General features: G+C 41.0%; 1 protein-coding gene across 3 annotated transcripts in view; it reads right to left on the bottom strand.

Annotated features, from left to right (window-relative positions):
- Positions 1–24,012, bottom strand: part of INTS6 (integrator complex subunit 6) — a 108,289-nt gene that overhangs the window by 13,894 nt on the left and 70,383 nt on the right. For 2 of the 3 annotated variants that reach the window (XM_008152074.3, XM_028161367.2), the window contains 10 exons: positions 23,332–23,457; positions 21,955–22,109; positions 11,993–12,145; positions 11,436–11,568; positions 9,790–9,884; positions 7,865–7,975; positions 6,405–6,620; positions 2,443–2,569; positions 954–1,096; positions 525–756 (listed from right to left, as the gene is read on the bottom strand). In XM_008152074.3, the coding sequence (XP_008150296.1) occupies positions 525–756; positions 954–1,096; positions 2,443–2,569; positions 6,405–6,620; positions 7,865–7,975; positions 9,790–9,884; positions 11,436–11,568; positions 11,993–12,145; positions 21,955–22,109; positions 23,332–23,457 (1,491 nt within the window). The remainder of the gene's footprint in view (positions 1–524; positions 757–953; positions 1,097–2,442; positions 2,570–6,404; positions 6,621–7,864; positions 7,976–9,789; positions 9,885–11,435; positions 11,569–11,992; positions 12,146–21,954; positions 22,110–23,331; positions 23,458–24,012) is intronic. The other variant, XM_028161363.2, reaches the window with a different exon arrangement.

The following is a 24,012-nucleotide window of genomic DNA, read 5'->3' as shown; positions in this document are numbered from 1 at the left end:
CTTGACTTCCCTTTCACCACACTTCTAAATGAAATGTCCAATGACTTTCTTTCCTCCTGCATTATAAGTGAAAGCAGAAATCACTATCTTGATCACTGCTATACCTAAATAGCACAGGTATTTATTTAATAATTGCCTGCATTAAACTGAAATTGAAAACCATCTTTCTATGGATATTGATAATACACCTTTAAAACTATTATTTTAAAATACTTAAAATTTGCAAACAATATTTTAGATCAGTGGTCACCAACCTTTCGGAACTCACAGACCACCAGTTGGCGACCGCTGTTTTAGATTTTAAACACTAATAAAGCATAATGAAAATATAAAATGTTCAACAAAACATTAATTAAAAAGACACACAAAATTAATTACATGGCTATTTAGAATAAACATTAACTTCTCTAGAAGCTCTTAGACTTTATCAGTTTTTCTCTATAATATATTTAAAAATCTCTTCTTTGAAGAACCAAAAAGCAGCAAATAATGTTTTTGTTGTTGATATTGTTTTAAACTCTTACTTTTATGAAGAGGAAGGGGTTTAATAAGATCTGGCTGTGCTTGAGTCATAGGTATAGGTGGTCCTTTTCCTCCAATATGATTGTTCACAACTGGATTCTGTTGTCTGCCTCTTAGCAGTGGAGACATACAGCGACGTCTTTTAGGGATCCCTTGCATATTTGGTTCTCCGGGTCGTTTATGTTTATTTTGAGGTCCAGCCACAAATTCATCTGCTTCATCTATCATCATACCCTATAATAAAATACATAATTTCCTTGGATTTATATTCAGTTTTTAAATGGCACAACTTATTCCAATTTCCATAAAAACAACTCTATTTAATTATGTTGACATTTATTAGGTACTCTACCAGGAAAATAGCTTTAGCTTACTTTAATTTCACAGTAACTAGCACAAACGAATTATATAATGGAATATTTCAAATTTACCTTTTTATCCAGCTTAAAAGGGTTGCCAAATGTATGTAACCTTCGAGGCTGATCAGGATCAAGTTCTCTTAGTGGAGAAGGTACTTGCTTGAGATATTCCTGGTAATTCCCCATTTGTGCTATAGGAACACTGTGTACTTGATCTTTTCGAACAAAATAAAGCAACAACAAAAGTTAACATTACTAACACCTGCTCTAATTATCACGTATCTTCTTATATATGAACTAGAGGCCTGATGCACGAAATTCGTACAAGAGTAGGCCTTCCTCTTTCTTCCTCCTTGGCTGCCGGCACCGGCTTGCTTCCCTCTGGCACCCAGGACCTGGGCTTCCCTCTGGTCGCCAGCAGGCACCCAGGACCCGAGCTTCCCTTGCAGCCCTGGCTTTGTCTGAAGGTCATCTGGTCTAATTAGCATATTACGCTTTTATTATTATAGATGCTACCTGGTGTTTTTTAAAATGAAGTTTAAAATCATTGATTTTATCTTCTAAACAAAACAAAAATATTGCAGCTAATTTCAGTGCATAGAATCAGCAATGTATAACCTTAAGGAATGTCTCTTCTACTCTATTCCAAATATACACAATGTAATTATAGCAGAATTTACAGAAAAATCACATACATAACCCTTTTTTTTATATATATCTATAGTAGAATGCTTACATCAGAGATAGCAAAAGGTTAAATTTTCATCTGACTTTGATATGCAAGTGCCATGCATATGGTTGAAGGAAATATTAGAATTTGACAATTATTAGCCATCGAGAGTTAAGCCATCAGATATTGGTATCCTATATAATAAAGATGTAATATGCAAATGGTCGTTATGCTGTGAAGCCTAACAACCGACTGTGTAACGAGCGAATCAGCAGGAGGGTGGGGCAGTGAGCTACAAGCAGGTGGCGGAGAGCTACAGGAAGGGGCAGGCCAGTAAACTATGGGAGGAGTGCAGGGGGATGGGGGGGGCCAGAGGGAGCTACAGGAGGGTGCGGCAGTGAGCGGAGAGCTATAGGAGAGCAGCAGTGAACTACTGGATACAAGCTGCCAACGGAGAGCTACAGGAGGGGGCAGGGAAGCAAACTATGAGGGGGGGCGGGGAGAGCTACAGGAGGGTGGGGCAGTGGGCGGAGAGCTACTGGAGGGCAGTAGCGAGCTACTGGCGAGCTACTGGCGCACGGATATGTGCGCAGGGCTACTAGTATCATAATAAAATAACTCAGTTTGTGTATGTGTCTGGATGTGTGAATGGACGAAAAATCAAGAAAGGAAACTAAGCTGTTAACAAAGGTGGTTATATCTGGGGAATAGAATTTGAAGCAAATTCTATAGTGAAGACAGAAAAAAATGTAAAGAATCAGGGATGACTTTTTACTTAATTTGTTTGAATTTACAATGAGAATTGTGCAATAATTCTTTAAGAGTTACAGTATTACCCTATTGTGTCTTAATATTAAGAGAAAAATACCAGTATTAAAATAATGATCTAACCTTCATCCTGTCCTTTAAGAAATCTTCGGGTGCTCTTCATAAGATTAAATCTCATTCTTGTTAAGTGATCCAAAAGATTCCGTCTAGGTATGTCATACGCATTTCTAAATGTCTGTGGCTTTAAATCCTATTGAAAATATTCAAAGACAAAAGTTATTTATAAATATAGAATTAAGAGACTAAAATCTCTACCTTGCACATAGTTTTAAAAATAATATATATAAGTTAACTAATTACCTTAAAAAACAGAATAGAGTTGTGATGCAATCTTAAAAGTACTGTTTTGGGAACCAAAAGATAAAAACTTGGTAGTGAGCTCAACCAAATCATCTCAAATTTATATCCAACTCAAGATTTTATTATATTCTCTGATTAAAAGAAGTAAACACCCAAATTTTAAAGACTTCCAAGATCTTATCTTACGTTTTGATGTATAATGTACATACTATACAACTACCTATTTAAGTATACAGTTCGATGAGTATTAGTAAATTTATAGTTGTGAAATAATCACCACAATCCAGTTTTAGAATACTTCCATCATTTCAGAAAGTTCCTTGTGCCCATTTGTAGTCAATCCCTATTATTAGCCCCAGGCAACAACTTATCGGCTTTCTGTCTCTGTACATTCCATTTTATAAATGGAATTTTGCAATATCTAAAATTTTCTATCTGGCTTCTTTCACTTAGCATGATGCTTTTGAGATTCATCCATGTTGTTCATGTATCAGTAGTCTATTCCTTTTTATCATAGTAAAGTAGTATTTCATTATATGGATATGCCATACCTTTTATCCATTCACCAGTTGATCAACAATGGACTGTTTAGAGTTTTGGAGTATTACCAATAATAATATCTACCCATTTCTCTTGAGTAGATACCTATAATTGCTATATAAACAACATATATGTAACATATATATTATATATATATTAGTACAATAAGTAATACTAGAGGCCCGGTGCACGAAATTCATGCATGGGGGGCGGGGGGGTGTGTCCCTCAGCCCAGCCTGCACCCTCTCCAATCTGGGACCCCTCGAGGGATGTCTGCCTGTTTAGGCCCGATCCTAAATGGGCAGTCGGACATCCCTCTCATAATCCAGGACTGCTGGGTCCCAACTGCTCGCCTGCCTGCCTTTCTGATTGCCCCTAACCGCTTCTGCCTGCCAGCCTGATCACCCCCTAACCACTCCCCTGCCAGCCTGATTGATGCCTAACTGCTCCCCTGCCAGCCCGATTGCCCCTAACTGCCCTCCCCTGCAGGTCTGGTCCCCCCAAATGCTCTCCCCTGCAGGCCTGGGACCCCCCCAACTGCCCTCCCCTGTAGGCCCGTTTGCCCCCAACTTCCCTCCTCTGACGGCCTGGTCACCCCTAACTGCCCTTCCCTGCAGGCTTGATCGCCCCCAACTGCCCTCCCTTGCAGGCCTGGTCCCTCCCAACTGCCCTCCCCTGCTGGCCATCTTGTGGCGGCCATCTTGTGTCCATATGGGGGCAGCCATCTTGTGTGTTGGAGTGATGGTAAATTTGCATATTACTCTTTTATTAGATAGGACAGAGGCCTGGTGCACGGGTGGGGGCCAGCTGGTTTGCCCTGAAGGGTGTCCCGGATCAGGGTGGGAGCTCCCTTGGGGCGTGGGGTGGCCTGGGCGAGGGGCCTGTGGTGGTTTGCAGGCTGGCCACGCCCCCCAGCGACCCAAGCAAAGGCCCTGGTATCTGGGATTTATTTATCTTCTATAATTGAAACTTTGTAGCCTTGAGCGGAGCCAAGCCTCCTGCTTGCTCCGTGGCCGTAGCCATTTTTGTTGGGATTTATTTATCTTCTATAATTGAAACTTTGTAGTCTTAAGTGGAGGCCTGGACCGACAAGGGTGTGCAGAAAGCTTGGGTTCCTCCATCACTGGAGGCAACTCAAGCCTCCTGCTCTCTCCGTGGCCACAGCCATCTTGGTTGGGTTAATTTGCATACTCACTCCTGATTGGCTGGTGGGCATGGCTTGTTGGTGTAGCAGAGGTACGGTCAATTTGCATATTACTCTTTTATTAGATAGGATGAGAGTTCCAGTTGCTCTACATCCTTACCAACACTTGACATTTTTCAGTCTTTTAAATTTTAGCCATTCTAGTGGGTGTAAAGTGGGACCTCATTATGGTTTTAATTTCCCTAATGATCAATAAGGTTGACTGTCTTTTCACGTGCTTGTTCAAGTTTGTATATCTTATCTGGTGAAGTATCTGTTCAAATATTTGCCCTTTTTTTATGGGGATGTTTATCTCTTTATTATTGGGTTCTATGAGTTCTTTAAGGATTTTGATATTAAATTCTTTATTCAATATGTGCTTTGCTCCCAGGTTATAAGTTCCTTTTAATTTTTCAAAGTTTCATTTGAATTAATAATTTCAATGAAGTTCAATTTATCAAGTGCTTTTTGTTTTGTATTTTAGAACTCTTCCAGGATCTATGACCCAAGTTCATAATGACTTTCTCTAGTTTTCTTTTAGTTTACAGTTTTAGTTCTTACACTTAAGACCATGATCACTTCAAGTAATGTTAGGTAAGGGTCAAGTTAATTATTTTGAATACTAGAGGCCTGGTGCACGAAATTCATGCAAGGGGCTCGCCCCCACTGCCGTGGTGGCTGCCTCTGTCTTGACCCCTGCCACCGTGGCGGCTGCCTCTGCCTCGGCCTCACTTCGGCTCCGCCGCCGCCGCCTGCTGCGGCTTCTTCATCTGGAAGGTCATCCAGAAGAACATCCGGTCTGATTAGCATATCCCGCCTTTAATATTATAGATGGATATCCAATTTTTCTAGTGCTACTTGTTGAAAGGATTGTATTCTCACCTACTGAATTATTTGGCACCTTGTTAAAAATTGACTATTTGTGTGAGGGCCTACAACTTCTAGACTATATTCTGTTCCATTTATCTATATGTTTATCCTTATGCGAACAACACAAACTGCTGATCACTGTAGCTTCACAGTAACTTTTAAAATTGGATAGTGCAAGTTGCTCAACTTTATTCGTTTCCAAAATTGTTTTAGCTATTCTAGTACCTTTACACTTATCCATATGAATTTTAGAATCAGCTTGTTTTTTTAAAAAAAGCTGCTGGAATTAGACCTTTTTAATAACAAGTATTCATAAAGCATTTTAGGATCACACTGTGCACTCAAGGTCATAAGTACCAAATTATAGTGACTCTACCATTAGCTATATAACTTTAAGCAATCTCTAAGCCTCTGTTTACTAACTTATAAAATAAATGGGTTGGTTTACTTTTTGTCAATATATTCATTCACTCACCATGGACAGTATTTTTTTATTTTTTTAAGAATAGTTATTGCCCTGGCTGGTTTGGCTCAGTGGATAGAGCATTGGCCTACAGACTGAGGGGTCCTGGGTTCGATTCCGGTCAAGGGCATGTACCTTGGTTGCGGGCACATTCCCAGTAGGGGCTGTGCAGGAGGCAGCTGATCGATGTTTCTCTATCATCGATGTTTCTAACTCTCTATCCCTCTCCCTTCCTCTCTGTAAAAAATCAATAAAAAATATATTTTTAAAAAAGAATAGTTATTGATTTTTAGAGAGAGTAAGGGAGAGGGAGAGAGAAAAATCAATGTGAGTGTGCAACATCAATTGACTGCCTCCTGCATGCTCTCCACCGGGGGTGGAGATGTAGGGGGGGACTGAGACCACAACCCATGCATGTGCCTGACCAGGAATCAAACTGGCAATCTTTCAGTGCACAGGAAGATGCCCAACCAATTGAGACCAGCCAGGGCTGTCTGTTTTAATTCTAAAATTCAATTATTCAATCAAAGTATAATGATTATGCTGCAGAAGCATAAAAAGTACTTCTGAAAATTTGGACAAACAGTTTCAGTTAATAGAAAATTTTATCTATATTCAATAATGTAACAGAATATAACTAGAACAGTACTAAATTCATGTAACTATTACCTTATTGAGCAAAGCAACTTGGAACCCAGTGTATTCTTTCATGTTCAGGTCCAGCAGTCTATGAGGAACATCCTCTGAAATTCCCTGGAGGAGTTGTTGAAAATCTTTCCTATAGGCCATTGATAAACCATGTGATCGGCTTCGAACTTTAATTCCAGTTTCCTGTACTACTTTTTTGCCTACAGATCCAATGACTCGATCAGATTCTATTTTGGCCTACAGTAAAAAACAAACAAGAATTATCTTGATATAATATAAATTGGTAAATTAAATACTACAGTTTTAATCTTCTATAAACTAAACATTTATATATTTAAAAAGTATATAAGAAATTGAAATCTCAAGTGACATACTTTATGTCAAGTACTTGGTAAATTAAACATAGTTTAAACAATGTCTTATGATTTTAAATCATTATTATAACCTTTTGGAGCAGGGTGAACAAACACAACTTTAATTGTATTTATTTATCTAATTTAAAAAAAAATGTTTTTATTGATTTTTTTTAGAGAGAGGAAGAGAGATGGAAACATTGATGAGAGAGAAACATTCATCAGCTGCCTCCTGCATGCCCCCTACCAAGGATTGAGCCCACAACCAGCACGTGTGTCCTGACTGGGAATCGAACTGGTGAACTCAAGGTGCATGGGACTATGCTTAATCTATGGAGCCACATCAGCTGGGCTAATTGTATTTATTAATACCTACTATACTTAAACCATGAAATGTAAAGATGCCCTAAATAAAAATATGTATTTCTAATTCAGAGGTGATATAAAGTTAGAAAAAAATCATTGCATCAATATTTACTTAAAGACATTAGGATATAACTAATGTTCATACATACAGCAAATGATGAGGTAATTTTTCACTGGAAAGCAAATACCATTATTTTGACTCTTTACAACCTGCATTTCAATTACTGGTAGCAGTTAAAGTAGAGATGGCAGAAGTACTGGGAAAATGTTGTATTTTATATGACAGTAGTAACTTGACAGTCAGTTAAACTCTATTGTTGAACTACCATAGTATCTGTTAATGTGATTTATGCCCCAAATAACAAAATTCAATATCTCTTACAAACATTTCAAAATAAACTACCATTTTGAAAGAAAAAAAAAAAGAAACACGATAGGTTTTAAAGCACAAAACAAAAGAAACTGATATTTTATCCAAGAAAAACAACTTTCTAACATGAATTTCTCAAAACAAAGACTATTCACATAGAGAAAGTCTAGGAAGCCATTTCATAAACTAGGAATTATTATTTGAAATTAACATTTCAAATCATAGCATACCATGTACTTGAGACAGAATTATGGATATATGATATATGTGATTTTAAAATGTATATAGTAATATAATGAAATTCTTCTGGAACTATCAAGAACTAATAGATGGTCTGCTAACCATCTTAAAAACCATTCAAAATATGTAATGGCTCTATTTCTTAACATTACCTGTTGACTCAATTTTTTGAGGTATGAAATGACACTGTAACTTAGTCCATACTCCATACTGTCTGCTATGAGGTTAGGTGCTCCCATCATTCTAACAGCTTTCCTCAGAGGCTATAGGCAAAAAAACAACAACCATCACTTGTCAGGAATTTATGGCTGGATGTGTTATGTCAGTTTTGAAAATTTCTGCCCCCCCAAATTTCTCCTTTTCTTCAATAAGAGAGTAACAACATATTTGTATTTCAGTAAAATGTTTGTCAGTGGTATGTAAGGCAGTTTGAAATACTAGTAAAAAGGGATTAGAGACTATAACAATAACACCCAGGGTGAAAAAAGGTGAAGTCCTAAACTTCTTAGTATCCCTGGAGATAGTAAATTTGAAAGAAATGGCAGGAGACACTGCAGAAGTAGATTTGGTAGAACTTGGGTAGTAGATGAAAGGAGTCAAAGGAAATAGATTTCTACTTTGGGAAACTGTGTACGTGTAACTCAACCACTCACTAGCTTTGTAACACTATACCAGGTTATATAACCTCTCTATGCCTTAGTTTTTCTCATTTGTAAATGACAATAATAGTATCTACTTCACATGGTTGTCATGGTTTTAAATTAATCAATACATGTAAAGCACTTATAAAAGCAACTGGCACACAGTAAGCATTCAGTAAGTGTTAATCATTATGACCATTATCATTAGCTAGGCTGAAAAAAAAATAAAACACAGAAAGAAGCTCTGAAGGAAAAATGAGGAGGGAAAAAAAAGTGTAATATTTACTATGGATGTGATATAATGAAATTATATTTAATTGTAACAAGAGACCAATTGAAACCACTTTGTACAATGAAAAATATCACTAGCAGGAGTGTCTAGCATATTTGAATGGAATACAGACAGAAAAAGGATAATTCACTGATATATTAGAAAGTGTATAAGCCTTTGTGTAAAACTAGAATCAAATCCCAGCTCTGATATTTAATATCCATGTAGTTGTGGCTAAATCCTCGGGTTGCTATGAAATGTAAATTAGTCAACATATGTAACATTTGATATTCAAAGTGTTTCTTCTTTTCACTCTCTTACGAGGCAGGCATTATGTGCTAGACACTCATAAACTTATCACTTAAAACTATAAAATATTATTTTTAAAGTTCAAGAAATTAATGTTCTTATGAGAAACCATTTACAAAGATCAGTTATAGTCAAATGCTAAAATACTCCTGAATTAAAAGCAGAAGTAATGTCTAAAAAAGTTACTTTTCATAAAATAAAGTATACTTAATAATATATACATTATTGGTCTTATCTACTATGATAAACTAGGTTTTAAGTAATTAGAAAATTTACGGTTCTAAAAATATATGGTTCTATGAGAATATATACTTATCTTAACCTAAAAACATATTTCTGAAGATTTAGGAATGAAACAAAAATAATTTTGTACCCTTAGAAAGAAATAATTCTGAAAGGGCAATTAGAAAACATAGTACAACAATTGAGATTAAAAACCTAAATTCTAAAGCCAGACTGCCTGGGATTGAATTCCAGTGCCCCATATATTTGCAATGTAGCCTTAGACAACTTACTTAATATTTTAGTGCCTTAGTTTCCTCATCTGTGAAACAGGAACAATGATCAGTCCTACTCAGAGGATTACTATATAAATTAAATAAGATTAATACCTGTAAAGTGCTTAAGATAGTACCAGGCACAGGGTAAGCATTGTATATATTCATGATCATCATCATCATCATTTTGCAAGTCAAGAAACATTTCTTTCCCACTATATTTATATTGGTCATTTGTAAACACAATTTTCATAACATTTAATCTATAACAGCATTAAATAGAAGTTTGTAATGCAATAAAGTATAAGCATAATATAAAACTTTATAACAGGTTCTATTTTTAACAATAATATTCTTACCCCAAGATAGTAGGGAGGCATTGTCTTCAAATAACTTTCGAATGACTGTCTCCATTTCAATGTTGGTTTTGCTTTATGTACTTTAAACAAGTCATCTATAAATGTATAATGTAAACAAACTATCATTACTAGACAAAAATCAGGTCAGTTTAGTCTGTTTTCTTATTTATAAAAGGAAAAGTAACGTGAGATATAAGCTTTTAATAAAATAAAAGGGGTAAAATTTTTGGTTCTGGAATTTTCAATTAGTAATAACATTTTAAAAATGAAAAAATGCCAATTATGGTATAGAATTACATCAAGGAGGAATCAGGAAACACACAAGGAAAAACTACCCTATATAGACCTAGACATGAAACAGATTTGAGAAAAGAAACAAGTATGCAAAGTGTTTTCTATAAAATATACCTACTAATATTTTGACTACAAAATCTGAATAATTTCATAAAGGAAAATTAGTCTTCTCCAAGAGTACACCTCAAAAATTATAGATAGATGATCCCCATAAACTAACTTTAGGCTTTTATCATATTACTAAAGGCCCAGTGCACAAAATTTGTGCATGGGCGGGGGGGGGAGGAGGGGGTCCCCTCAGCCCAGCTTGCACCCTCTCCAATCCAAGACCCCTCGAGGGATGTCCAACTGCCAATTTAGGTCCAATCCCAATCTTGGACTGCTGGCTCCTAACTGCTCACCTGCCTGCCAGCCTGATCGCCCCTAACTGCCCCCCCTGCCGGCCTGGTCGCCCCCAACTGCCCCCCTTCCCACCGGCCTGGTCGCCCCTAACTGCCGCCCCTGCCGGCCTGGTCGCCCCCAACTGCCCCCCTCCCCACCAGTCTGGTCTCTCCTCACTGCCGCCCCACGCAGCCTGCTGTTCAGTGGTTTGGTTGTTCCTCACTGTCCTCCCTGCTGGCCTGGTCGCCCCATTTTCGGTCATCCATCCGGTTGTTTCAGTCGTAACGACTCCTGGCTTTTTATATATTAGGATTTTGGAGCAAGTTAATTCTTTTTTAAAAATAAAAATATCAGCCAAGTGAAAATTAATTCTTACAAGAAAATACACTCATATTTTCTTACAAGAAAATACACTCATATTTTATGACTATGTTTCACAAAATGTCTTATTTACCAAATACAAAGCCTATGTTACTAATTCTAACTATGTAAGCAATCTAACTTAAATTTATATTTAATCTAACTTAAAGAATTAGAATATTTAATTTTTTTAAATCCTCACCCAAGGACATGTTTACTGATTTTAGAGAGAGACAGCAAGAGAGAGAAACATTAATCAGTTGCCTCCTATATGAGCCCCAACCAGGCATCAAACCCTAGAACCTGGGTATGTGTCCTGACCGGGAATCAAACCCACAACCGTTTGGTCTACAGGACAAGGCTCCAACCAACTGATCCACCTGGCCAGGGCTAGAATATTTAATTTAAAAATTTAAAATATAATACCTTCATAAATTGTTGACTCAAAGGTGATTTGACACTGCCTTTCAATTTACCACAAACATGTAATAAAACAACCTTTGACAGGTTTAAAATTTTAAAGACATTTTCATTAATTTTTAGCAGACAGAAAACTCAGAGAATGTTCCTACGTATGCTAAGCCACAGAGAATGTGACAAGAATGACTTACCTAAAAGGGGAAGGAGGACTGGGTAATTGTAAGGCATCACAAATAAGTTGACACAGTTCAGTGCTGTACTGGCTTTCAAGTAACCAAAGGGATGACCAAGTTCACTATATTTTGCACTATTGCTCACATATACCTGTTAAAAAGAAGTGGTTAAAACTAATTATTTTTTAATCCTCACCTGAAGATACGTTTTTACTGAATTTGAGAGGAAGGGAGAGGTAAAGGGAGAGGGAGAAATGGAGGGAGAAAGGAATGAATGAGAGAGAGAGAGAGAGAGAGAGAGAGAGAGAGAGAGAGAGAGAGAGAGAGAGAAACATCGATTGATTGCCTCCCAGATGTGCCCCAGTTGGGATTGAACCCGAAACCTGTGTATGTGCCCTGACCAGGAATAGAACTCACAACCTTTTGGTGATGACCGTTACAACCAAATGAGCCACACTGGCCAGGGAAAAAACTTCCTATTTTTATGAAGGTTAAAACCTTTACAGAATGTTTATATAAACTATTGATTATATTTAACTTTTTAAGAAACATTTAACTTAAATTGTTCAGCTCACCTGCCAACATGTTTGAGGAGATTTCCTTTCCAGGATAAATTGAGTCAGTGGTGAAGGTTCCAACTCATATTTGTCAAAAGGCAATTTGTCAATAACCATTGGTTCACAATCTGTACAGGAAAACTTCACTACAGGATGAGATGTACGAGGTGGCTAGAGGGGAAAATCTTATTACTATTTACACAAAATACCAGGAACAAACTCATTTTCAGTATCCCTCACTACCAAAATTACTTTTCATAAGTTTTACTAGTCAGAGTTTAATTTACTACAGAAAGCATCATTAGCTGAAAGAAAATACTTAAAAATGCAAAGCTTAAATTATATAATGTTCAGAAGAAAAACACAAAACACTTCAAAATCTACATAAAATGGAAATCTTTTTAGGTTTACAATGTAAAATTTTGGAATAAGTACTCATTGTGTTTTATATCCAAGATATCCAAGAAACAAGGAACACATAGAAACCTTCCATTTTAAGTCCTCACTTGTAGAAATTCAAAATTACTTGTATAGAGTAGTGTTTTCCAAACTGATCATATACCTTCAAGTTTTTGAATATACAATTAAGTTAGGACATTATATATATTTACTAGAGGCCCAGTGCACAAAATTCGTGTACTGGGGTGGGGGCGGGGGCATCAGCCCAGCCTGCCCCCTCTCACAGTCTGGGAGCCCTCAGGGGATGTCCTACTGACGGCTTAGGTGGGGAGCAGGCCTAAACTGCAGTCTAGCCTCCCTCAGCAGGCTCATCAGGGGAAGGCGCCACCCCCATCACCCCGCTGCTGCTGCCACTGTTGGCCGCCAAGGTGTTTTCATCAACATGGACTCCAGTCCCTTCACCACAAAAAAATAACAACTTTCTTTAGGCATTTTCAAGATGTCTCTTTCATAGGATATGACCTTTCTTTCTTTCTTTTTCTTTTTTTTTAATCTTCACCTGAGGATATTTTTCCATTGATTTTTAGAGAGCATGGAAGAGAGAGGGAAAGACAGAGAGAAACATCAATGTGAGAGGGACACTTCGAATGGTTGCCTCCTGCATGAGCCCTGACCTGAGCCCCGGCCAAGGAGGAGCCTGCAACCTAGGTACATGCCCTTGATCAGAAGGGCAGGATATGACATTTCTTAGCCCCTCCAGCAGCAGACCTTCATTTTTTCCCCCAGGAGTGAGGTGGAAAAACCCTAGAGCACCTTCTTGGATTCTTATTACCCAAGTTATCAAGAACGCTGCGAGTGGCACACAGGGAGCTTAGTCAATGAGTGATCAGAAAAGGTGTTTCCTCTGCAGCTCACACGCAGAGGCGGGCCTGCTGGGACACTGTCTCCCAGAGGCGGCGGCCTGGGCAGGCCCCCTGCCTCTCCGCTCCCGCTCCAGGGCCTGCTGGGGCCGGGCAGCGGCGGTGGTGGCCTGGGCACGCCCCCTGCCTCTTTGCTCTGGGGCTGTGCCATCCATGGCTTGCCTCACAGTGCAAGCAGTCCCCTCCTGCCCATCTGCGCTCAACCTCTTCTTGAGCTGGTTGTGACTGTTACGGCGCCCCAGCTAATTTGCATATTACCTCTTTATCTAATCTAATAATAGACAAATATGCAAATTGACCGCACCTTCGCTACACCTAAGCCACGCCCACCAGCCAAGCCACGCCCACCAACCAATCAGGACGAGTATGCAAATTACCCCAACAAAGATGGCGGCTAATTTGCATATCAAGACAGCGTCCAAAGAAGCCAAGAGCTGCAGAAGGGAGTAAAGCTTTGAAGAAGCAAGCAAGCCAGGGGGGAGGAGAAGGGCGGGGCGGAGGCGGGGCCGGGGGCGAAGGGAAACGCAGGCGGGTTGGAGGAGAAGGCGGGGCGGGTGACAAGGGCGGGGCGGAGGCGGGGCTGGGGGCGAAGCGAAAGCGAGCGGGCTGGAGGAGAAGGCGGGGCGGAGGTGGGGCCGGGGCTGGCGCCGAAGGGAAACGCGGGCGGGCTGGATGGCGGCCCACATAGCACCAAAGATGGCGGCCCACATAGCACCAGGGTGGGACGCTAGCATCGTCACCATGGTGACGACGCTAGCGTCCCACTCACAGGCCGCCAAGGGAGGAAGAGCTGCAGACACATCGCTGGGCTGCTGGGCTGGGGGCACGCTCAGAGCCTCCGCCTGTGCAGCTTGGAACATGCCCCCGGCCCAGCAGACAGAAGCCCAGCTGACAGAAAGCAGGCAGTGGGCCGGGGGTGAGCTCTGAGCTGCCGCAGTGTGACTTGGGACACGCCAAACAGACAGACGCTGGGTCGGGGGCTGCTCAGAGCTGGCCCTGAGCGGCTTGGGACACGCCCCCGGCCCAGTAGACAGAAGCCCAGCTACAGAACCGGGCCGTTGGGCCGGGGGCTGCTCAGAGCTGGCCCTGCGCGGCTTGGGACATGCCCCCGACCCAGTAGATGGAAGCCCAGCTGACAGAACTGGGCCGTTGGGCCAGGGGCTGCTCAGAGCCAGGGCTGCTTGGCGGCCCACCTAGCACCAGGGTGGGACGCTAGCGTCATCACCATGGTGACGATGCTAGCGTCCCACTCACAGGCCACAGAGGGAGGAAGAGCTGCAGACAGAACGCTGGGCTGCTGGGCTGGGGGCATGCTCAGAGCCGCCACCCGCGCAGCTTGGAACACCCCCTGGCCCAGCAGACAGAAGCCCAGCTGACAGAACCGGGCCACTGGGCCAGGGGCTGCTCAGAGCCGGCACTGCGCGACTTGGGAAACGCCCCCGGCCCAGCAGACAGAAGCCCAGCTGACAGAAAGTGGGCGGTGGGCCGGGGTTGAGCTCTGAGCCACCGCAGCACGACTTGGGACACGCCAAGCGGACAGACGCTGGGCCGGGGGCTGCTCAGAGCCACCGCTGCGTGGCTTGGGACACGCCCCCGGCCCAGCAGATAGAAGCCCAGCTGACAGAAAGCGGGCGGTGGGCTGGGGGTGAGCTCTGAGCCACCGCAGCGCAACTTGGGACACGCCAAGCGGACAGACGCTGGGCCGGGGGCTGCTCAGAGCCACCGCTGCGTGGCTTGGGACACGCCCCCGGCCCAGCAGATAGAAGCCCAGCTGACAGAAAGCGGGCGGTGGGCTGGGGGTGAGCTCTGAGCCACCGCAGCGCAACTTGGGACACGCCAAGCGGACAGACGCTGGGCCGGGGAGCGATGCTGCGCAGCTTGGGACACGCCTCTGGCCCAGCTGACAGAAAGCAGGGCCGCTGGGCTGGGGGGGCGCAGCTTGGGGCATGCCCCCAGCCCAGTGGACGGAAGCCCTGCAGACACAATGAAGGGGGTCCTCTGTGCATGAGCTGCAGAAGAAACACCTTTTCTGAAGGCTCATTGGCTAAGCTCCCTGTAAGCTGCCTCTCACAGTGTTCTTGGTAACTTGAGTAATAAGAACCTAAGAACGTGTTCTAAGGTTTTTCCACCACACTCCTGGAGGAAAAACAAAGGTCCGCTGCTGGAGGACTAAGAAATGTCATAACCTGCCCTAGCCAGTTTGGCTCAGTGAATAGAGGCTTGGTCTGCCCACCACAGGGTCCGGGTTTGATTCTGATCAAGGGCATGTACCTAGGTTGCAGGCTCCTCCCTAGCCAGGGCCCAGGTCAGGGCTCATGCAGGAGGCAACCAATCAAAGTGTCCCTCTCACATTGATGTTTCTCTCTGTCTTTCCCTCTCTCTTCCAAGCTCTGTAAAAATCAATGGAAACATATCCTCAGGTGAGGATAAAAAAGAAAGAAAGAAAAGAAATGTCATATCCTATGAAAGACACATCTTAAAAGTGCCTAAAGAAAGCTGTCATTTTTTCAAGGTGAAGGGACTGGAGTCCGTGTTGGTGAAAACACCTTGGCGGCTGTGACAGTGGCAGCAGCAGCGGGGTGATGGGGCTGGTGCCTTCCCCTGATCAACCCAGTCACCTCCCGCAGGGGAAGGCCAGACTGAGGCTTAGGCCCGCTCCCCATCAGTAGGACATCTCCTGAGGGCTCCCAGTCTGTCAGAGGGGGCAGGCTTGGCTGAAGGACTCCTCCCCCCCCAGTGCACGAATTTTGTGCACTGGGCCTCTAGTATATATATATATATATACTAGCAGCCCGTTTGCACGAAGATTCGTGCAATAGACCTTCATTCACCTGGCTGCCTGCACCAGTTTTCTGCCGGCACCGGGGACCCAGGCCTTGGCTGTGGCCACCGCCTTCTGCCTTATTTCAGGGTCGGGACTTGGCCTCGGGCGGCGGCCTTGGCTCTGCTGCACCCCAGCCTCCCTGCTACGGATCGTAGGAGCCGACCCCCGGTTGTTGCCTGCGATCCGTGCAGGCTCCCCGCTGGTGGCAAAGGCCGGGAAAGCCTCCGCCCGAGGCTTTCCCGGCCTTGGGCTCCGCCACACCCCAACATCCCTGCAATGGTTTCCTGGTGGGCGTGGCTTGTGGGTGTAGCGAAGGTACGGTCAATTTGCATATTACTCTATTATTAGGTAGGATATATACATATATATATATTTTTTAAATTATTTATAAATTATTAAGTATGTATAAATGTATAGGTACATAATAAGTTTTAATGTATTCCTTCCCTATTGTGGTAGACTGTTTTGGTTATCCCTGTGGTTTATACACCCTACTTCTAGAGATACAAAAAAATACAATACTTCAAAGGAAAAAAAGGGTGGGAGCATGTTACTCTATTTTCCCCTTAATAGTTTCCTTCCTAAAAATCTTATTGGTCTTTATTGAGGGTCAATGAGCTCCAACCAGCTTCAGGGGCATCTTTAGAAGTCAGCAACATTACAGAAGACATCAAGGCCAAAATTAAGATCTACCAGACTGCCCCTCTGACAGCCACTTCCTCAGCCAGAACTGGAAAGGGAGCTGCTGGCCATCTGGGGGAGATGTCTCCGTATATGAATGTTACTGGTATATGTACAAGTACCCCTGTCCCATATCCTGGATGTCAGCCTAGGCCACAACCACCAGGCAGAAGTCATGATTCCTGAGAAGATCTGAACTGCCTCCACACACCTCTCCTCTGTCCTTCATCCTTCTCCCAGGGTGGTGAAGGAAGCCCTGGGTACATGGTGATCCCCATCCTGGATCTTGAATCACAACTTAACTAATAATAATTGTTGGAAAATGGAAAATAAAATCTCACCAACTGAAGATTGGTAAAGAAAATATGAGCTATGAAGATATAATTTAAAATTTAATAGCTATAAAGGACTCTCAGCCTCAGTTACTATCTGTACATTGGTGGCTCCCAACTCTGTGTTGGGACCAGATCCCTTTCATTTCTCGTATGTATCCAAATGCCTGCTAGACATAAACTAAATCTCCTATAGGTCTCTCACACACATTATTATCCAATTTATTTATTCTCCAAACCACAAAACCTATTCTAAAAATGTAGATATTATTCTATTTAATAAAAGAGTAATATGCAAATTAACCATCACTCCGCTTCACCAACAAGCCACACCCACTAGACAATCAGAGTGAGTATGTAAATTAACTCCAACCAAGATGGCTACGGCCACTGAGCGAGCAGGAGGGAGGCTTGGGTTTCCCCAGCAATGGATGAAGCCAAGATTTCCACACACCCTGGTGGGCCCAGGCCTCCACTCAAGGCTACAAAGTTTCAATTATAGAAGGTAAATAAATTCCTACAGCAATGGTGGCAGCCACGGAGCTGCAGAGAGCAGGAGGCTAGGGTTGCCCCCGGCAATAGAGGAAGCCAAGTTTCTGCAGCCTGGCCGGCCCAGGCCTCGACTTAAGGCTACAAAGTTTCAATTATAGAAGGTAAATAAATTCCAACAGAAACACAGAGTGAGCAGGAGGCTTGGCTCCACTCCAGGCTACAAAGTTTCAATTGTAGAAGATAAATAAACCCCAGATACCAGGGCCTCAGCTTGGGTCACCAGGGGCATGGCCGGCCTGCAAACCACCACAGGCCCCTCGCCCAGGCTGCCCCACGCCCCAAGGGAACCCCACCCTGATCCGGGACACACTTCAGGGCAAACCAGCTGGCCCCCACACACACCAGGTCTCTACCCTATCTAATAAAAGAGTAATATGCAGATTGACCATCACTCCAACATATAAAATGGCTGCCCCCATGTGGTCAAAGATCCTGCCCCCATGTGGACACAAGATGGCCACCACAAGATGGCCAGCAGGGGAGGGCAGTTGGGAGGGACCAGGTCTGCAAGGGAGGGCAGTTGGGGCGATCAAGCCTGCAGGGGAGGGCAGTTAGGGGTGACCAGGCCGGCAGAGGAGGGCAGTTGGGGGTGACCGGACCTGCAGGGAAAGGCAGTTGGGGGGGACTCATGCCTGCAGGGGAGAGCAGTTGGGAGGACCTGGCCTGTAGGGAAGGACAGTTAGGGGTGACCAGGCCTGCAGGGGAGGGCAATTAGGGGTGACCAGGCCTGTAGAGGAGGGCAGTTAGGGACAAACAAACTGGCAGGGAACAGTTAGGCATCAATCAGGCTGGCAGGGGAGTGGTTAGGGGGTGATCAGGCTGGCAGGCAGAAGCGGTTAGGGGCAATCAGGAAGGCAGGCAGGCGAGCAGTTGGGAGCCAGCAGTCCTGGATTGTGAGAGGGATGTCTGACTGCCCGTTTGTCTAACAAACGGGCAGTCAGACATCCCCGGAGGGGTCCCAGATTGGAGAGGGTGCAGGCTGGGCTGAGGGACAACCCCCCCCCTCCGTGCAGGAATTTCATGCACTGGGCCTCTAGTCCTTAATATCTCCTATTTATCCTCGATATTTAACTGTCACAAAGACCTAGATAAAGAGTCCATAAATTCCAAGCCACTTAGCAGAATACAAATATGGCAAGTGCTCAGTATTTAGTTACTACCCTCAGTCAATACTAAATTCCCATCTCCTAGAAATTTATCCTCTATTTCTTATCACTCTAATTCATGCCTTCATTTCTCATACTAGAGTTGTATAACTGCTTATTTTTAATTAGTCTCCCTAATTAGTCAGCACCCTCTAATCCTATGGCCATGAAATGTATATAATCATGTAATTACCCTACCTGAAAGTATTTGATAAAAGTAATAGCCAATCACCTAAAAATAGGGTCCAGACTCTTTTATTATACACTAAGATCCTTAATGATCTGGTCTCCATCTGCCTTTCAACCACCACACTGTGTACACTCTGTGCTCTAGCCATGCCAAACTACTTGCAACTGCTCAAATAGGTCATCATCTTTCATGCCCCCCGTGTTTCACATGTTATCCTTGACTGCTTTATTATTTTCTCCCTTGCATATTGCAAATAAAGTTTTGAAGTCTGAACTGGCAAGTATCAACCACTAAAAGACTTCTTTCCTTATACTCCTTCACTGTATCCCAAACACATACCAGGCAATTAGGCACCACCTCCTCTGGGTTCTGCTCTGCCCCTCTATTACAGTTAACACACTGTACTCTACTATGTTTATATGTCTGACCTTCCTATAAAATGGTTAGGTTCAACAGGGTGAGCACTGCGTTTTATTCATCTTGTGCTCCTGTGCCTAAGTTGTACCTAACACATTGCTTATTGATTCAGTCCATGAAACTCACTTGTTTTTTGGATGAAAATATTGAGGTCAAGAGGAAAAGAGAGGCAGAGGGAATTCCTCTAGAATTTGGCAAACAAATTTTGCATTATTTCAGTTAATCCCCAAAGAAGCCTATGAGATAGGAGGTACTATAATTATTTAACAGATAGGAAATTAAGGTTTAGCTAATAACTGGTAAAGCCATGATTCAAATACAGAATCAGTCTCTAATAAATCACATTTATTTTCAATACTTTTTATTTGAAATAAAAATTTATTTCCCTCTAATATCCTTTAGTCATTAAATTTTGCCAGTTCTTCCCATTATCATCTTATGATTCTTTCTTCTATCATCTTAATCCAAACTCTTAATATCTCTTATGTGAACTATAGCAATAGCCCAATAGGAAACCCGATTCCCTTCCAACACATCCACTTTTGCTGCAAATAACAACCACCAGGTCAATTTTCCTAGAGCAGCACTCTAAAAAATGTCGTCTGTTATCCTTTCAGTCCCACCAAAAGAGGCTTAAATTCCTTAACCCTGCACTTACAGTCATCAACAATTTGGCTCATTTAATAGTACTCTCAGTATGTGTTATGACCCACGTTACTCAGGAATACACTTGTTTTCCTCTAAATATACCTTATTCTTTTTTACTTCCATATTTTTTTTCTCATACTATTTCCTCCCCCCACTGAAATCCTATCCACACTTCAAATTCCTCTATGGTTTGTAATAATTTGCAATAGACAACTAGAGTAATGTTAATAGATATTGCTTGTGATCCTGATTTTGAATTTCTATTAAGACCCAACAAAGTGCCATAAGTACTACTGTAGGTATTAAATAAAGACTATAAACTGAATAATCAACCAGGCAATACTTCATACAAATATGTTATCTGTTCTATAAGACTTGAAAGAGCTTCAGAAGAGAAAGTAAAATGAACAAAGAAATTGAGAATTTCTCTAGAAGGCTAGACTGGAAAAACTATGATGGTTCAATCAGAAAAAGAAGAAAAGGAATGAAGATACTTCACTGAAATTTATAAAACCTTAATTTCATTAAACCCCAAATGAATAAAGGAAATATCACTTTATAGATCTTGTGTAGATTAAAAGTAAATATTATCCTATAAAGTTGATATAGGTTTAAAGTATAAAAGATGTCAAATAGGATTCAATTTAATTCATAAGTGATAGCTATATGAAACATTTAAGACTGTTTAATAATATCTGAAATATAATTATCTTCAAAGTAATAAAAAATATAATTCTTATCTTCTAAGGGTAATATGGCATGCTCTCCCACAAAATAGCCATGATGCCCTCAAATACTAGAAAAATATACTAATGTGAAAGAAAATATATTAACAAGATTAGATTGTTTTGTATAAATTTACCCTATTATTAGGAAAACCATACAGTGAACACTGGTAATTCATATAAATCATTCAATAAGCCCTACTGTTGTTTTTTTAATCCTCACCCGAGGATATTTTTCCTTTGTTTTTTAGAGAGAATGGAAGAGAGAGGGAAAGACAGAAATATCGATGTGAGAGAAACACACTGATTAGCTGCCTCCTGCACAAGCCTGGACCAGGGCCCAGGCCGGGGAGGAGCCTGCAACAGAGGTGTGTGCCCTTGACTGGTATCTAACCCTAGACCCTTCAGTCTGCAGGCTGACACTCTATCCACTTAGCCACACTATCCACCTAGCCACTTAGCTATGGCAAGTCTCACTGTTTCTAAAAAATAATTCATGTAGCCCTGCTGGTGTGGCTCAGTGGTCGAGTGTTGACCTATGAACCAGGAGGTCATGGTTCAATCCCTGGTGCAGAAGGCAGCCAATTAATAATTCTCTCTCATCATTGATGTTTCTTTCTCTCTCTCCATCTCCCTTCCTCTTTGAAATCAATAAAAATGTATTTTAAATAATAATAATTCATATAAACAAGACCAGAAAATCTTTTATACCTTAAATCTCTAGACTGACAACAATGAATATAACTAAAACCATGCAAGTCAACATGAATTTGTAAGACTAACTCCTAAAAGATTGAAAGCAAACTATCAAAATTATTGTGGAAGCCTTCACTTAAGTTCCAAATTATGTCTCCAAGACAAATCTTTATGTTACATTATGTTTAAAGTCCTTATATTTATGATTCTGTACCCAGATGCTAATAATAAAAACATAAGCATAGTATTAGATTCTAAAGAAAACAGATGCCTTTTTTTCCATTATACATAACAAACAATACAGTACACTAAAGCAACTAATAGCTTATTATAGCACTTTGAACATCTAATTCCTGTAAGCTAGCCACACATTTAACTGATAATAGTAAAACTAGTATGAAAAACAACTACATGGCTACTATTACAAAATCACAGTTTCTCTGGTACTTACTAATGTTGGAGAATTCTGATCTGGCCAAAAAGACTCTGGAACAGGCCAATGACCTATAGGAACCCCAGTTTTGGGATTTGGCCTGACATATATGAGTTTGTGACAGCTATGCCAAGGCTGAGATCCAAAGGGCCTTGATATATCTGGCTGCCCATCTATAGCAAAGAAATTGACATAAAAAAGCATATATCATTAAGGGGGGAAAGTATCAAAAGTTCAATTATATCTATTATTACTTAATAAAAATGACCCAATTCTTGTTCAATTCTGAATTTGCCTAGTTTTCTTAAATGGTACAATACTATCACGACTGCTTAACATTTACATGAGATTAAAATTCACTAGAGAGTCAAGTCTGCAAATGCCAAGTATGAGTTCAGCAGTTGAAAGGAGGGCTCACAGTATCATTTGCTTGCCCAATCAGAATATGTAAAACATACTTCATGGTAAATAGTTATTTAATGAATGATATGTTTCCCCCACCAGATGATAAAGGCAAATACTCAATATTTTCATCATTGTGGTTGGCTTAGGAAATACTAGATAAGTATTGCTAAAAAAGTAATCATTTTAACTAAAGGCTAATAACTAAAGAAAAACTTAATATGCAAATCCATGTTTGAAGTACCTACCTTTAATCTGAAATAATTCTACCAAAATAGCAACTCTCTTCAACTAAACATTTGTTTAGTGCCTAACTTTAAGCCAAGTACTAAAATAATATAAATACATTCCATGCCTAACAATTCAATTAAAAATTTAAAACAGAAACAATGATACAATTTATATAATCCTAACTGTCTTCTGCTCCTTTCCTATAATCCCCCTCTGAGGATACCCATTTTTTCATCTCTGTGACCTTTCTCTCTCCCACTCTGTGGATCGCCTCTGCCAAGTGTCATTAATAACTTTCTAATTCTTGTTATAAGCTCCATTGTATAATGCAGAGGGTCCAGATGTAATAGTTGTCCCTTGGTTCTAAGGTAACTCCTTATACCTTCTAATATAAATAGTTCATGATCATAGAATATTGGAATAAAGCTATGTGGAGCTTAGCTGGAGTTAAATAATCCAGCTTAATGGTAAAGGCTGGTTCCTCGTGTTTGGAACCACATAAACCATTTGGTTCTGGCCAGTTTGATCCTTAGAAAAAATAGTGCTAAGGAATTAAATAAACACCTAGAGTTCGCTCCTGTGAATTAAGGGACATAGGAGAAGCATATATACAGGAGAGAGACAACATTATAATACTAAAAAGGAAATATGAGGTTGCTCATCTATAAATGCTTAAAAAGGTCTATGGCTCTTACTTTTCAATTCTAGTTGAATAATTGATACAGCAAATTTAGAATGTCTATAAGAAAAGTGTGATAATACCTTCTACAGGGGAAGGATCTGGTCCTGCTTTTTCAAAGTTTATCACCACTCCACTTTGCACTTTCTGCACCAAGGACTCCAGACACTGATTAAGCATTCTTGGAGAACATACAGAGTAAGAGCGACCTGAGATTAAAAAATAAATAAAATAAAATAAAGTGAACTAGTCAGTTGTAGAAATTCCTACCTTTAGTAAGAAAGAATAATAGTGGGTTTTCTGACAGTATATTGATTAACAAAAGTTCAATGGTAAAGCTTGACTTATTTCATTATCTTATGCAAGAATGAACAAAACAGTAATTTTCAATAAACCAACAATTCCATGTCGTGAGAGTCTATAAATTTTTTCCTTCCAATTATGGGTACATGGAAAATAGAAATCTCGTTCTGAACAAACCACAATAAAAATGTCATACTTTACTTATATAAAGTGTGATTTCAAAAATATAGACATAAAAACTATCTCCAACTGTTACCCAATACAATTAATTTATCTTTACTATACATACACAACATCTAGAATCTAACTCCCCCAAAACCTTATTCCTGCTTAACAAGTATTATCAATAAAATTAATGCTAAGCAAATAGATCACTTAATTGATCTGCTGACATTTATTGCTTATTTTAAATATTTGCATTTTAATATACAGATAGTAGCCTTTGCTTTTCTGAATTTCAC

Source organism: Eptesicus fuscus, chromosome 8 (assembly GCF_027574615.1).
Source record: "Eptesicus fuscus isolate TK198812 chromosome 8, DD_ASM_mEF_20220401, whole genome shotgun sequence".
Lineage (NCBI taxonomy): Eukaryota > Metazoa > Chordata > Mammalia > Chiroptera > Vespertilionidae > Eptesicus > Eptesicus fuscus.
The sequence above is the reverse complement of the archived record's forward strand: the minus strand, read 5'-3'. Positions and strand labels throughout refer to the sequence as shown.